This window comes from Biomphalaria glabrata, chromosome 6 (assembly GCF_947242115.1).
Source record: "Biomphalaria glabrata chromosome 6, xgBioGlab47.1, whole genome shotgun sequence".
Classification (NCBI taxonomy): domain Eukaryota; kingdom Metazoa; phylum Mollusca; class Gastropoda; family Planorbidae; genus Biomphalaria; species Biomphalaria glabrata.
This window is the reverse complement of record NC_074716.1, coordinates 20,027,571-20,044,922: the sequence shown is the minus strand read 5'-3', so window position 1 is coordinate 20,044,922 and position 17,352 is coordinate 20,027,571. Positions and strand designations below refer to the sequence as shown.

Genomic DNA, 17,352 nt, shown 5'->3' with positions numbered 1-17,352 from the left:
TAATGTATGTAGTCATTTAGGGAATAAATAACGTATGTAGTCATTCTGGGAATAAATAATGTATGTAGCCAGTTAGGGAATAAATAATGTATGTAGTCATTTAGGGAATAAATAACGTATGTAGTCATTTAGGGAATAAATAATGTATGTAGTCATTTAGGGAATAAATAATGTATGTAGCCATTTAGGGAATAAATAATGTATGTAGTCATTTAGGGAATAAATAATGTATGTAGTCATTTAGGGAATAAATAATGTATGTAGCCATTTAGGGAATAAATAATGAATGTAGTCATGTTTGGGAATAAATAATTATGTCGTCATTTAGAGAATAAATAATGTATGTAGTCATTTCGGGAATAAATAATGTATGTAGTCATTTAGGGAATAAATAATGTATGTAGTCATTTAGGGAATAAATAATGTATGTAGTCATTTAGGGAATAAATAATGTATGTAGTCATTTAGGGAATAAATAATGTATGTAGTCATGTTTGGGAATGAATAATGTATGTAGTCATTTAGGGAATAAATTATGTATATAGTCATTTAGGGAATAAATAATGTAAGTAGTCATGTTTGGGAATGAATAACGTACGTAGTCATGTTTGGGAATTAATAATGTATATAGTCATTTAGGGAATAAATAACGTATGTAGTCATTCTGGGAATAAATAATGTATGTAGTCATTTAGGGAATAAATAATGTATGTAGTCATTTAGGGAATAAATAACGTATGTAGTCATTTAGGGAATAAATAATGTATGTAGTCATTTAGGGAATAAATAATGTATGTAGCCATTTAGGGAAAAAAATAATGTATGTAGTCATTTAGGGAATAAATAATGTATGTAGCCATTTAGGGAATAAATAATGTATGTAGCCATTTAGGGAATAAATAATGTATGTAGTCATGTTTGGGAATAAATAATGTATGTAGTCATTTAGAGAATAAATAATGTATGTAGTCATTTAGGGAATAAATAATGTATGTAGTCATTTAGGGAATAAATAATGTATGTAGTCATTTAGGGAATAAATAATGTATGTAGTCATGTTTGGGAATGAAATATATATGTAGTCATTTAGGGAATAAATAATGTATGTAGTCATGTTTGGGAATGAATAATGTATGTAGTCATGTTTGGGAATGAATAACGTATGTAGTCATATTTGGGAATGAATAACGTATGTAGTCATGTTTGGGAATGAATAACCTATGTAGTCATGTTTGGGAATGAATAATATATGTAGTCATTTAGGGAATAAATAATGTATGTAGTCATGTTTGGGAATGAAATATATATGTAGTCATTTAGGGAATAAATAACGTATGTAGTCATGTTTGGGAATGAATAACGTATGTAGTCATGTTTGGGAATGAATAACCTATGTAGTCATGTTTGGGAATGAATAACGTATGTACAAGAGAAATCTAACATTCTCAGTTTCTTCATTATAAGGTTTGACAAGATATTTTATAGACTGGTTAACAAGATATTTTATAGACCCTTTGTCAGGATCTTGTATAGACTAGTTGACAAGATATTTTTTGGACTAGTTGTAAGACAATATTTAAAACTGCAGCATGTGGTAATGTCACTGAGAGATGAATGAACAAAGCTGAGACATAGTGCAGCTTGTTCATTCAAGCTTTATAGACAGCATTGAGACATAGTGCAGCTTGTTCATTCAAGCTTTATAGACATCACTGAGACATAGTGCAGCTTGTTCATTCAAGCTTTATAGACATCACTGAGACATAGTGCAGCTTGTTCATTCAAGCTTTATAGACATCACTGAGACATAGTGCAGCTTGTTCATTCAAGCTTTATAGACATCACTGAGACATAGTGCAGCTTGTTCATTCAAGCTTTATAGACAGCATTGAGACATAGTGCAGCTTGTTCATTCAAGCTTTATAGACATCACTGAGACATAGTGCAGCTTGTTCATTCAAGCTTTATAGACAGCATTGAGACATAGTGCAGCTTGTTCATTCAAGCTTTATAGACATCACTGAGACATAGTGCAGCTTGTTCATTCAAGCTTTATAGACATCATTGAGACATAGTGCAGCTTGTTCATTCAAGCTTTATAGACATCACTGAGACATAGTGCAGCTTGTTCATTCAAGCTTTATAGACAGCATTGAGACATAGTGCAGCTTGTTCATTCAAGCTTTATAGACATCACTGAGACATAGTGCAGCTTGTTCATTCAAGCTTTATAGACAGCATTGAGACAAATCTTCTATATTGGTTAGAGATTTCTGAGATATCTGAGACCTTACATATTTACTAATATATATGATACATGTTTACTAATATAAAATCTTACATATCTATTGATTAAAGTCACCATGAATGCCAAACATCTAAGAAAAGACCTCAACAAGTCACAGTTATAAGAGTTAAATAAGAACTAATATATTTATGTTTTTAACAGTGTTGGCTTTTCTAGGTATTATTTTCTAATGAATAAACATTTTATTTCTCAAATATATACATTAGGTTTTCATGTGAATAAAGTGAATTGTATGTGTTAGGTTAAACCTAACTATGGAGATAAATCACTCAACTAAACAGTTTTCAAATCTCACTAGAAGCTGATATCAAGCAATCCAAGACTAGCAAACAAAATGTGAAAAATTGGAACAAAAGATTGTTAGTAATTAGCATAAAAACATTTAGCCATAACTATGTAAGATCTAGCCCTTGGTGCACAAAACTTAGCCATAACTATGTAAAACCTAGCCATGGGTAATCTAGCTTTGAATACATGATTACAGAGAGATACAGTTAGAAACAGTGGCAGCACTTTGATCTTAAAATTGTGGCTCTAACAAACAGAAATGCAGGGAGGAGCAGGGTGACAGAAGGATAAAGTTGATGACATGCTGCCAATCTTACCACACAAGATTTAAACAAGAAAGTAAAGAGGAAATGAAAAAGTAAGGCCAACAAAAACCACAAAACAAATATCAATATAGAATTCAACTTAAGAACCAAAGAATAGAAGAGTTCTAAAGGTTACTGAAAGGTTTTCTAATACATGCTTTCTACTTTCCTAAAAGGTTTGTACATGTCCACATGAACATTGAGCAGCCTTCCCCTTGTTGCCATACCTTGATTTTCTCTCCAAGCAGACAGCAGTAAAAGCCGCCATGTAAGCCGGTAGGAAGGATGCGGTGAGTAGAAACATACATCCCAATACAGTCCTGCCAACCAAAGGGAGAACCAGTCAATGGCAGATCAAGTCAATGATAGCTCATGTAAGAGTCAAGAGGTCAAAGGTAAGCCTAGTCTAAATGAAGAATTCAAATCATCAGCAACAGACTCTGAAATAGGGATAGATGTTAATGAAAGAGTTTAGGATTCTGGTCTGTTGAAAGGTTTGCTTTCAATTTGTTTTCTGGTGCTGAGATGTTTGCTCTAAAGCTTATTCAATGTCTAAACACTAAGCTCTTCCATTGGAGATCCACTAGTGAGACATGAAATTTCAAGCAGAATACAATCAAGTCATAGACAAAAACAAAGTGTTAAGGGGAAATAGGGCACACACTGTAGCTTCCATTTCTTACTCCATTGAATAGTTGTAGTTATTTAAATAGTTACTCTGGCTTTCAATTCTTATCACAACAAATGCATAAAGTGAAATTTTAATTTAAAATTTCCTTTTTTGAAAAATATTGGATCAAATTGTGTCAGTAATTTATGACTTTTTAGGTTCATTTTACCTTTTTATTTCTGTTTTATTTAAATTCAAGTGAAATAGAAACTACATCAAATGATGAGTACACACGATTATAACTACAAACTGTCAACTCAAGAATCAACAATCAAATAAGTGCCTGGTACCTGCTCTTGTGTTCTAGGTGAAGAGAGAGTATACATGCAGGTATTGCACACAAATACACGTTATAAAACAGGTAAAACCCAACCAGGCGTCTGAAAGTGGTAAAAAAAAAACATGAAAATGTTAAAAATGAAGGAATCTTTGAGGTGAGCCTCTACATTTTGATCAGCTTTCTTCAATCTTGTAGATATTCAAGACAATAGTCAAAAAACTAAACTGACAAGCTGAAATATTTAGTTTCAAAATCTGAAAAAAAAAAAAAAAAAGATAAATCTAAAAATGAATATTTGAGAATAACTCCACACAAGTCAATGTCTCTATTTAGTTCCCACAAACTATGACTTGCTAGTAACTTTAAGACAGTTTGGCAAGAGTAAATCTTCGATCTAATTGTGAATGTCAGATTGTGTCACTGGTATGAAACTTGTTCACTGCAAACATGTCAATATTTGCTTCCATTTTTCATTAGTGTCAATATACAATATTTTCTAGCTACTTGTACAGTCTGTACACTGCCCTAGTCACGAGTAAAATCTATACACTGCCCTAGTCACTTATTAAGTCTCAACACTGCCATAGTTACTTGTAAAGTCTTTACATTGCCCTAGTCATTTAAAGTCTTTGCTCTAGTCACTTGTATGTGAACAGTCCTTAAGCTGCTCTAGTCACTTGTATGTGAATAGTCCTTAAGCTGCTCTAGTCACTTGTATGTGAACAGCCCTTAAGCTGCCCTAGTATTCCTGAAGAAGTGCAAATGTTTCATATTTTTTAATGCTAATGCAAAGTCATATTTTACAAAATCTTCAAAAGGAGTCAAAACAAACTGGATAGTTTCATGTACAATCTGCACAAAAAGAAATGTGTAATCAAATAGTTACCAGCAACAGTCACTATTTTAGTAAATAATTAGTACATCAATTACATTGAAAAGTTTATTTGTTCTAAATAAGTGGGAAAAAATATATCAATTATACATATATGATACAATGAAAGTTTTGAATTACAAAAATGTTTTAGGAAAAAAATAGGCTCAACAACTGATGTTTATTGGTACTACAAGTTCTTATTAAGTCATTACTAAATATTTCATTCTGATGAAACCAACAAAAACCTATTCATGAAACTGAAGATCTTGGGAGGAGAACAAGTGCATCTCTCGGTGTGTTGTAGGGAAATGGAATGGATGAATAACTGAAAGGCCTACTCTACAGGCAGAAGCATTTTTTTCCAGCAAAGTCAACAATACATTGAGTAGAAAAACAAAAAGATATGAGAAAGTGATGCCTTGCATATGACCTTGAATGAATGGGAATAAAAATAGATTACTGTAAACAAACTGAGAGTATGTGATTTAAAAAAAAAAAAGAAAAAATTGACTGAAAACAAATGAAAAAGATACATAAATGCATAGTATACAAATTAAAAATTTCATTGAAGAAGTATTTACTACAATTATAACTTTTGTTGAAACTAACATTTTAAAAAATGTATAACTTGGATGAACCTGATGTATTGCCTAGTTCAATAGTTGTAAGTAGCAACTAAAAAAAACAGAATACTTATTTCTATTTGTTTTCTTTCTTTCTTTCTTTTTTTGTGATGAGATTTATAATGGCACTGACTCACCCTTGTAGCCATCAAGAAGATTGGAAAGCAGTAAACTTCAATAACCCATAATGCAGAATATAAAATTTGAATAATTTTCATAGCCAGAATTTGAGATCAACTTCTTCAAACATTGGTTTAAATTTCTCATTTGTGGATATTTCAATAAGCTGCTCCTGTATTAATATGGATGGATTCAACTGTATATGGGATCTGAGTTTGTCAACATGCAAAAGGGTTCAACAACCAGAGGGGAACATCTAAGTCTTCAAAACTTTGATTCAGATCTGCATGAAGAGACATTTATTGTTTAAAGAGAATCTTCATCTCTATTTTGCAATTTTAAAAGATTTGGAAGCTAAGAACATTCTCCTTTTCCTAAGTTTTATTTGTATGGAAAAAGTTCAGCAACAAATACAAATATTATGCTTTTAGTTTTGATTAAATTTTTGTAGTTTGAATTTGGAAAATTGACATTTTTGGAACACATGAAATTGTGTAGCCTTTGCTTTCTAGGAATTCCAACACTAAATCAAAGAGAGCGTACAATTGATTTAAAACATGCACTTTTAGATAACCAATGTGCTTCAGTGTAGTAGTGTGTAAATGATTATAATCTTGATCTTCTAAACAAAGATGAGCAAATAATCTCTTATTGAAGGTATTCCTTTTGAGTTTATGAACTGCTCTAATGACATAATCAAGTGATCCAAGTAAATGTTCAATAGGGAGTTTTGCAATGAAATAATGTCAATGAAGGACACAATGTCCTGAATATCTTTTAGGCACATCTTGTTTTAAGTGTGCCAGAAAGCCTTGGTATCTTCCTACCATTGCCTCAGTAGAAACAGAAATGATAGTTCAGGGTAAGCTTTGACAACAAAAAATCTTTTGAATGGATGAAATGTTGAACCTTTCTTATTAGATTCAAAACATTTAGCAAATAAAAATTCTGTGCAAATTTTGTTTTACAAATCTTACATAAGCAAGGCTTTGTTCCTAGTCAAGTGTACTCTGATGTTTTAAAATACTCACATAAACAATGTCAATGCACTGAGCCACTTTGTCTTTCCTTCTTTGTACAATTTGGAATTCTTTTCACATTGTTGAAAACTGGCTTGTGCAACTTTATGTGTAGTACCTCACTTATCTTATCTTCTTCTCTTATAAAATACAGACGTTATTTCAAAAAAGAAGATGATTACATCCTATGTGTGTTTCTAGGTCAATCTAGTCATGCATGTTAACCAATGACTTAAATTCTGCTAAGTCATTGGTTATCCTGGCTGGCTAAGGCAACCCATTCCATGGTCTAATAACACTAAGGAAGAAGGAGCGTTTGTACACATTTGTCTTACCTTCTTTGTACAATTTGGAATTCTTTTCTTTTCTAAATTTATTGATTATACTAAAGATGTTAATCTAGTCAAATGTGAATATTCGTTTGATATGAATCTCACTGCTCTTTTTTATATCTGTTCCAGTTTCTTAATGTTTCTTGAGTTGAGGGGGTCCCAAACCAAAGATGCATATTCTATTATTGGCCTAACTAAGGTTAAAATTTTAGTTTTATGTTCTTATTTGATTTGCAGAAATTATTTTTAATAAATCCAAATGCTTTGTTTGATTTTTTAATAGTTTCATCAATGTGGGGATTCCATGACAGTTTTTCATTTATTATAACAACTAGGTATTTTGCTTATTAACAGCTGGTAAAATAAGTTCTTCCACAATAGTGTTCATCTTTACATATTTGCAATCAATAAAGAAATATAATAAGAAGCAAGCAGTCCATCTTCATCTTGCTTAGATGTTGACCTTATGAGTTGTTGCAATGGCTATGATTTCAAATATCTCTTTTATCATTACAGATTTTTTACAAATGTTCCTTATGCTTAGAGATTTCATTGAATCGTATGAAACAGTTGAACCACCAACACCAGCGTCTCATGTGAAGACTGGGATTTTAGAGTTCAGGATTTTTAGGACACCCCTAAGTCCACCCAACTCTAATGGATACCTGACATACATTGGGGGAGTAAAGGCTGTTGGTCATTGTGCTGGCTACATGACAACCTGGTTAACCACCTGCCAAAGAAACTGATGAGATTTACATTATCTAACCCCATAGATTGCAAGGTCTGAAAGAGTACTAAAAAATAAATAATTGTACTATGTCAAATTATTACTAATTTTCCCTACCTCCAAGCACAGAACATAATAATGAATAATGTTCCATTAATAGTAAGAAAAATGGTGGATCTCAGTGTTTCAGGAATCAATTTTTTCCTATAATAATTTGAATCTTTCCTACGGAGAAGAGCAGCAATCTGAAAAATATATTAGTTTGTACATGTTTATAACTATGACACATGACATAAATTAGGCACACATGTTAGCTTATTTCAAAACTATTAAAAGGTAATTAAAAAAAAAAAAAAAAAAAAAAAAACAATATGAGGGAAGTGAAAAGATGATGCTGGTAATTTAGAAGTCAGATCTATGTCAATCAAATTAAACAGATATTTATTTGCAACATTTCAAGAATTTTAAAGTTTTGCCTTAATGATCAAGTTGAGATTTCAGCAAGTATACCTAGACCATTCAGTGTGTGAAGTCTATTTCTCCTTCATTGAACTAGTTAACAGATGACAATAACTGAATGAATGCTTAGAGGATCTGGATCAAATCTATCAGAGAACTTAGAACAATGCTGACAACTCAATGCAACATACAGCAGTTAAATCCACTCTATATGAAAATAAAGGCAACAACAGAAAAGCAACGAGGACATTAGATGTTGTTGAGTCTTCTATCAGGCAGTCTGTACATTTTCATTTAAATAAACCTGATCAGTGTTATCTAAAACATCTGGTCAAACAGTGATTTCTTTTTGCATTTAGAATTAGATCTAAAATCTAATCACTTGATCATTGATGATGATGCTCTAGAACAGGGGTTCTCAACCTATGGGTCATGACCCCTTTGGGGGTCGAATGGCTATTTGTCAGGGGTCGCCTAAGACCATCGGAAATTTGAGTTTTAAAAACTTTTTATCTATTTATCATCTAAAATTTTTTTTTTTGTTTTTTTTTGTAACAAGCGTAGTTGGTACCATAGGTAGTATACATTTTCATTTGATATAACAATACAAAGGGACATTAACCGTAGTGGTAATTCACAAATAAAAGAAACCGTCGTCAATCAAAAATTTAATAAAAAATTAGGGTAACATATTTAAGAAGGATATTATTCTAGAGGATAAAGATGGCAATTAAAGTTTGTGAGTGTAACATCACTGTTTGAGGGTAGACATGTCTTTTGTCATTGATAGTTACTGCTTTGAACTGAGCTTGATGCCTTCAACGTGTTCTGCTATTTCACACCGATGAGAAGTGATTGTTGCGAGGCAAGGTTCTAAAAAATTTTTTTTGGAAAGAAAACACAGAAAATAGCCGACCTGGTAGACATCTTTGTCACCTTGAATAATTAAATTTTTCAATGGAAGGATCGAATACATTATGCCTAGATTTGTCTGAAAAGATCTGTTAGTCCAAATGAAACTTCAACTTTGGGAAACAAAACTGGATGAAAATAAAACTTATATATTGCCAACTTTATCTGCTTTCTGTGAGGAAAAAGGTGTATTGAATCTGACAGACCAACTAGAACGGTAATTTCTGTCATAGAACATTAGCACAAGCGTGCGATTGAAATTTCACCAAACTTCCATATCTAGAAGACATCATGTTTACACTTTCTAGAAGTCAAAGTTGAAGATGTTCCGGAGACAGAAAGAGTTTATTGAGCTTATCAAAAACGATGCAGCTAAAAATTATTGTTTTTCAATGTCAGTTACACAATTCCGGATCACGTTTTTGCAGTCATATCCCATTTTGAGATTGTGTTTCGCTTCTTTATCCATTTCTAACAGTATGCGTATATTTTTGAGAAGCAGAGTTTTCCAGCCTGTTAGTTATCAAGTCTAAAATAAAGAAGTGGACTTGATGCTGAAGATGTGACATTCATTGTGCTCTTACAAAGACTCCCACAATAATCCAACGTTGGCGTATTTACAAATGTGTAACGATGTAGTTGACCTTATTTAATATCAACACCCATGTTTCAACATACTTTTCAAATTGTCACACAAGTATGCACATGAATACGCTATTGAAAAGTTAATAAATGCAAGTCATAAAGATACACTTTTTTTTTTAGCAATTTAATTATAAAAGACATTTATTTTACACTCATTACAATAAAGCTTTTTCCATGTTCAATTTCTGCCAATGAAACTACATCAAACAAATCAGATATAGACATAGCGATAACAAATTTATAACATTAGCAAATTTTCATTTACTTAGGCCTTTGATGGAAAACGAAAAAATACGGTTGGGATCACTGTCTACTGGGGAATCGTTTTAGGGGGTCGCGGCAACAAAAAGGTTGAGAACCGCTGCTCTAGAATTTAGATCTAGCTTTGACTAGAAGTAGGGCTACTAGGACTAGGTGAAGGTCTAAGTAAAGACTAAAATTAGGTAGTCAGGTCGTCACTCTACCACTACTAGATTATCATAATCATACTAATCATAGTAGGCCTAACTTATAGTCCTATGATAGTTACTTCAATACTTGATTTGATGATACTACTTACTAATATACATAGTAATATAGTAATAGTACTAGATCTAGTCTTAGATCTACTTATCTAGCTTGATCTAAAATTTAATCTAGTAAAAAGTAATCTAGATTAGTAGATGATAGAGTAGTTTGCTATTCGGACACTTATAGGCCAAAATTTCAAAGTTTGACTTTGACATCGCATTATTTGATAATGGTTTGACAAAGAAAAGAAAATGAAGTATCAAAATCTTCTTTAGTTTAAGGAGAATAAGGATGACTACTTATATTTGTACCCCTAACCTATATTTGTTATTATATTTACGGTCAAAGAGGCCATGTGTTTTCATTTAATTCAGACAAATTTGACACACATTATTTGATTCCGGACACTATAAAATTTATTTCGAACAGTCTCTATATTTTGGCATCAATAAACTCAGATTTAAATTCTATATATATTAATATTAACTAAATTTTAAGATCCCCCAGCATAGCCCCTCACATGAAATCATTAAGATGTTTTCAAATTATGCATAAATATGAACACAAAAAATAAAAATATGAACACACTTATTCTACCAAAATTAGGTCACTGGGATAGTGACTTCTACACCGACTTTTAGACTTATTTTATGTTTGATCTTTTGTAGTATAGTACAGGCTACGATGGCCATTCTTGCCTAAATAGCTGAATCCTCTATATATTCTCCCTATATAAATCTAGCTCTATCTAGTAGGTCTAGATCTAGGCATTTAACTTCATTCAATGTACCAAGCTCACTCCAAACATTTGCCCATTTATTCTCTATAAAAAAACAACAACAACAACAAAATCAAATATAATATAAGATCATTAACATTGATGTCCAAAACTGGCTGTTTGAAATAAATTTTGGTAAAAAAATCATAATTTAATACAAAAACCCTATTAAATTTTTTTGTGTGTGGAATCAAACAACTTGGCTTATGAATCAAATAAATAATCTCCAAAAACAGAATTTAATAAATATTGCTGGGCTCATTAGCATAGACTTAGCCAACCAAAAAATATAGTCTTAATCCTTGCCCTAGGACGAGGTAAAGTCAAAGTCATCCTGGTAACATAGGAAAAAACAACAACCCTAGACATTTAAAATTCTTTTTTCTTACATAAAAATACAACTAAATGGAAGGAAATTGGGTCAGAATCATTGGAAAATGGACAAGCACATTCATCATACAGCACACTAGTTTCATGATATTAAATATCAAAATAAAGATTTAATGACCACAAAAAAGAGCGAGTGTTCGAATTCACATAATGTCCGGATTAAATAAATAAAAAACTAATTTCTAATACTCTAGGCTCTAATTGTCACGATCACACTTGCTGGGGATTATATTATCAAACTTGACAATTCAATGAAATGAAGAAAGAAACATCTCTCTGTATTTTCTTAAAACTTCTTTAATAATACTTCTTCAACTTTCACATCAAATTAACTTCTCAATTCAATAACAACTTGACTTGATACTTCATAAATAAAACTTAAATGATACATGAAACTTCACTTAGTATAACTTCAACTTCAACTAATAAAACTTTAACTAATGGACCCGCTAATATCACAAAACTTATAAACATTACTAATCGAGGACTGAGCGAGGACCCCGTCTAACTGACTTTCCCTTAATTTATACCTTTCTTAATCGTACATTCCAGAATCATGGAAAATTCTCCCCTAATTATTTTAGTAACTTTGACCTTCTAGAAGCTGACGTGTGCTATTTTTTTCTCTAAACCTCTTTCTTTGATTGGATACCTAAAATTAACTTGTTTACGCTGGACACTTGCACTGGTTTGACCTCGAGCTTCTAGAAACCTTGTCGAAATAGGTCACAGACTCGACTCGTGACACTAATCTTTATCTATAATCTACTCGTCTCTAGTGACTGTCTACTAGTCTAGTATCTAGAGTACTCTAGACTCTAGCTAGACTAAGACTCTAGATCAGTGGTCTTCAACCTTTTTTGGCCTACCGCCCCCTTTACGATTATTTTTTTTTTTAAATCCGCCAGCGCCCCCCTCCCCCCTCTAAGAAAAACAGTTATATAGAAGCAGAAGCGTGAGAAGGCAAATTTGAACAAAATATCATCTATTAATTTGTATGCTGTTAATAACACTTATCCCGGGAGACGACTGCATGCCAAAGGCGATTGTTGTGAACTCCTTGGCCTATGACTGACGAGCTTTGAGCGGGACTGAGTTACAGAGGTGCCCCCTCCCCTGTGAGCGCTATAAAGATTTATTCAGGTGCCATTTCGCTCTCACTGGCATAGAGGAAAGTACCTGGCAGCATTCTCTGGCAGCAGATAGCCTCTGAGAGAAACAGTTCGAGAGCTCTTACAAAAACTGCGTGACAAACATTTGATACTCAAAGAAAAGCCAGCATACAAAGGCTTTGTCTGCATAAATTCGGGAAAATATGTAGGTCGCTGTTGGGTTTACGTAGTTATGTGAAACACTGGACTCAGCCCAAATCTTCGGAATTAAAAGCAAAAAGAGCCAATATTATCATTATGCAAAAATTATTTCAAATAATTTGCAGTGATTACACACAAAAATTAATTGTAAAGACTTTCTTTCAAATCCTAAGAAGTCTCCGTTTAAATTTTAAGGTTTAATTGTAAATTTAGTTTTATTTTTTAATATAAATATTATTATTGCTGAATTCACTACAAAATGAAATTAAGCTAATGGTAACCTTGTGCCTCCTGCAGTCTGACAATATTAGAAATTTCAAGCTTTAAGTTAGCCAAGACAAGCCAAGGTCTCCTCTATTTGCTACATCCAGTCTATTTCTTTGCTTATTCATTAACTTTGTTACGCACTAAATCTAGGTTAATTATGTATGTTTACTGAAAAGCTAAAACATAATTCCAATTTCGACCACAGTTTTGGAATTTTACTGAAACATTTAAATGCAGCCACATCTCTGTTGTGCCTCTAGAGGCATAGCTAGGAATTTCCATCGTTTGGGGGTCAGGGGTCTTGACATCTTTGGGGGCCGCTGCATTTTGCTTAATTTACTTAATTAAAAAAGCACTTATTTGGGCCCCCTTAAATGGGGGCCGGGGTATTTTCAAATTCCCCCCCCTCCCCCACCCTAGCTACGCCACTGTGTGCCTTCTGTGTTTACATTCTTTTTTCTGAAGACATAGTTTTGTAAATCTATTTTTTCATGCAACTCAATTTCAACGTCAGTAACAGATGTTTAATAATTGTCATTTATATAGATTTTAATTTAATTTTAGAAGCGAATCTTAATTTCTTCATACAGCATTGTTATGTGAATTTCATAGATATCGCTGTCCTTGGGCAGTAATTCATTTGTCAACAAACAAGTTATGTGAGAGTGTAAAACTCTTTAAAATAGATTTAATATCTCGATAAAAGAGAAAATAATATTATCAATAAAAGTCAATCTCTTTCCTAGCAGTCGGAGGTTCGTTTCATTCATTTGTGTTAGATGCCTACCATGTAAAAAAAAATTTTTTTAGCCTGCTTTATGTCATCGCCAACCGTTGAATCTTCCCGTTTCTCAAAAAACAAAAATATTTAAGAGCTTAAAAAAATGAGCCATAACAATTAACAAACTCCTTTCGAAATCCAGCGAACTTCAGTTTACAACAAGAGTCTAACACAGTCTAAAATTTTTTCATTATTTGTTTCACAAAGATGTTGAAAGATGCGCTTATTTTCGGCATGGGTTTGTATTTTATTTTCAGTTTTATAATTAGATTCAAATAGAAATCAAATTGCGGGCTAAACTTTTCTTGTGTATTATAACTCACAATGTGAATAGTGAATAGATTTGTTCTTTATTCTATATTACCTATGAAGTCATTGTAGCGTCCAACCACTGATGGTTTCCTAAATGTTCTCATACGCTACATAACTAGACAATTTTGAAATAATATTTCATCTCTAACAGAAAAAAGTCTTTTTGTGTTACATATGTTTTAAAATAAATTTAGTTTTTAATCAATTTTTCAACAATATCATATGAATTTTTAAAAAGCTATGCATTTTTCTAAGAAGCCATTAAAACATATCCTGCTTTGCCGTTTTTTTGTTTTTAATATTGTTTTAATTGTAGATTTTTATAATTGTTCATGAATATTCTTAAATTATTTTTGGACATCGCTATATGTTCGTGAAGCCGGCTTGGTTTCATAACCTCATCTGAAAATGCCATCAAAGTAGAACTTACTTTTTTTCTAGTGGCAATTCACTAAATCTCAAGGAAATATTACATGACATACCAGTGAGTTTTCGTAACAACATTTTATCAATGTTTTTTGTTTTTAAAAAGTTAAATTATTCTCTTAAATGTTACCTTTAATGTATTTGCAATTAACATTTACATATCAATATATTAACATATGTAGATACAATAAACCTTAATCTAAACGGTGTATTACCTACTTTATTTATAAATCAAATCTTAAACGTTTATACGCGCAGATCCAAGGACAATAAATACTCTCCATTAATAGCAAAAAGAGTAAGAATTTAAAAATAGAAAATGGGATTCCCGAACTCAATTTCTAACGCTGTTTATGATCTTAAATAAGAAGCAATATAATTTGTCTATATTTAGTTTCCCAGCTTTAATGTTGAAGAATTTTAAAATTTGTTTTGTTTCAGAGCACCTTTAGTTTCTTCTTTATGCCTAGCGCCCCCTTACCGCCCCATTTTGTGCCCAGCACCCCCCTACCGCCCCTTTGGCTCTCAGCGCCCCCCAAAATCTCGAAAACGCCCCCTAGGGGGCAATATCGCCCCCGTTGAAGACCACTGCTCTAGATCAATTAAAATTATAAAATTCATTGGAAAATGGACAAGCACATTCATTATAGTACAGCACACTAGTTTCATGATATTAAATATCAAAATAAAGATTTAATGACCACAAAAAAGAGCGAGTGTTCGAATTCACGTAATGTCCGGATTAAATAAATAAACTAATTTATAATACTCTAGACTCTTTAAACTAGATCTAATCTTCATCTATAATCTACTCGTCTCTAGTGACAGTCTAGTCTAGTCTCTAGAACTCTAACTCTAGACTGACTAGTGACTAGAGTGACTACTCAGTACTCAGTGAGTCTGAGTACTCTGAGTGAGTACTCTAACTCTTAGTTACTCTAACTTACTCTAAGTCTAACTCGTAGACTTTAGCTAGACTAAGACTCTAGATCAATTAAAATTCTATTTTAAAACTCACAAAATAAAGAGTGCCATAAATTTTGATAGCTTCTTTGAAAACATGACGTGCAATATCCAGTGCTGCTGTCCTGCAATAAGGAGTCCAACAGTGACCAAGTTCATAACATGTATGTGTTACGGTCAAAGGTTTACTAAACACCGCCATGTTGCTATAATGGACAAAAGACCTTTTTTATTTTCTACCACAACGCTATGATTCAGATTCGCATTAAAAGTTCATAATTAATGTATGAACCCGGGACCATTGAAAGTCCGAACGACAGTCCAGCGCGCATACCGCACAATAAGGCAGCCACCCATATATAGATCTAGATTTAGACCTAATACACAAATTTTGTAGCCTTTTTTACTACAGTGATTCTCAGAATGATCAATGTAGATCCATAGTGACTGATCTTGATCTACTGGAGATTCTAATCAACAATAAGATGATTTATGAGATATATAGGCCTAATCTAGATCTAGATCAAAATATGAGGTACACATTATGGAGTATTTATTGTCGATAATTTAATGCTTATCGCGTTGATGAAATTGGTAATACGAGGTAGGCTAATAGGCCAACTATTGACTCAAAGATGTGTTATCTTTTATTCAAACGAGAACTCAGATGTGTGGTTGAGGTGCAGTTGTTGAAAACACCTCTATTTGAACGTTACTTTATACAGATGTAGGATGTAGCTTTTAAAACAGTGAGACATCTTTCTGATGTTCCATCTTAAACTGTAGCTCTAATTATAGTTGGCATATTTTGTAAATAAAAGCATTTAAAATCATAAGAATTTTAGAGTCTGTTGGCAAAGATCTTGCAAAGCTCATTACCTGGTTGATGTCTAAGAGCTGAGCCGAAGGCTCTTCGAGCTCTAAGTTTGAAAAAAAACCTGCTTGGACGCCAAACAGTAAAAAAAAACAAACCTGTGTGAACACACAGTTCTGTTTGGGAGAGACCCTAGACAATGCCTATGTAAGGCATTGCTGTTTACCGATGCATTCGACCCCCGACACGTGGACTAGAGACACGGCCGAAGGCCGGGAATGCACCGGGGACTTCTGCCATTTTCCTTCAATGTACCAAGCTAACTGTGCGGGATCCGCCATTTATGTAACGGTCCCTTTGAGGAACAGCGCATGGATTGGTGACGTGTTTGTGGGGACTTTGTTACAACCCCGCCCGTGCAAGGGGTGGACTCTCGTCTACCCGTGGGCATCCCCACGGGAGTCCTGTGTTGCTACCCATTTCGCCTAGCCACTTCCTCAAATGGCCGTTTCCACGCGGGCGCCACGATGAGGCAGGGCAGCGTGCCCGCGAAGCTCATTACCTCAAAGATTTCTTGGTCAGTTCAGAGTAAATAACTCTGAAAACAGTGATCGTTTTGTTTTTGTTTTTTTTGTTTTTGATGTTGCTTTTTAATTACAACTTTAGTTGTGTGACCTTTTTCTTGATAGTTTATTATAATACATAAAACAAAACAACAAACTCTAGAGGTTTCACTAAAGTCTAACGGTTAATGTCTGATCTAGATTAGTTTATTTGCAAGTTATGTTTTTTTTTTTATCGAAATAGGCCTATTGTCAATTGACTACACAAATTTCTACATGCGTTTGACTAACATACTGTGCACTGATTAGACCATTTTTTAAATATTTTATTAACATACTGTGCACTGATTAGACCAATTTTTAAATATTTGACTAACATGATGATGATGTTTGACTGATTAGACCAATTTTTAAATATTTGACTAACCTACTGTGCACTGATTAGACCTTGATTAACGTCCTAAGCAGGGGCGGACTGGGGGGGTGCTAAATCGGCCCGGGCATTACCATAAGATTCGGCCCACAATTTGATTGCATATGATATGCAAAACAAGGAAGGCATGTATGCAAACGTGGGCTTCTAAACTTGCTGTCTATAAATAGACTTAGATGCTAAGGAAATCTCAATTTGTAACCACAAAAATCTACAGTGCAGTCGTAAGCTTAATAG

The 17,352-nt window shown here is 33.0% G+C and overlaps 1 protein-coding gene and 1 long non-coding RNA gene across 5 annotated transcripts in view; one reads left to right on the top strand and one right to left on the bottom strand.

Moving 5' to 3' along the window:
- The window catches only part of LOC106070672 (transmembrane protein 135-like), a 68,787-nt gene extending 53,156 nt beyond the window's left edge, over positions 1-15,631 (bottom strand). The window contains exons 1-4 of one of the 4 annotated variants that reach the window (XM_056034116.1): positions 15,361-15,631; positions 7,667-7,794; positions 3,862-3,951; positions 3,129-3,221 (exon numbers count right to left, since the gene is read on the bottom strand). In XM_056034116.1, coding sequence (XP_055890091.1) covers positions 3,129-3,221; positions 3,862-3,951; positions 7,667-7,794; positions 15,361-15,507 — 458 coding nt within the window. In that variant the 5' untranslated portion in view covers positions 15,508-15,631. The remainder of the gene's footprint in view (positions 1-3,128; positions 3,222-3,861; positions 3,952-7,666; positions 7,795-15,360) is intronic. The other 3 variants (XM_056034119.1, XM_056034117.1, XM_056034120.1) reach the window with 3 other exon arrangements.
- On the top strand, positions 2,563-7,794 carry LOC129927007 (uncharacterized). Its single transcript, XR_008778714.1, has 2 exons — positions 2,563-2,954; positions 3,078-7,794. It is a non-coding gene; the product is annotated as an uncharacterized LOC129927007 (long non-coding RNA).
- Positions 15,632-17,352: the final 1,721 nt, after the last annotated feature.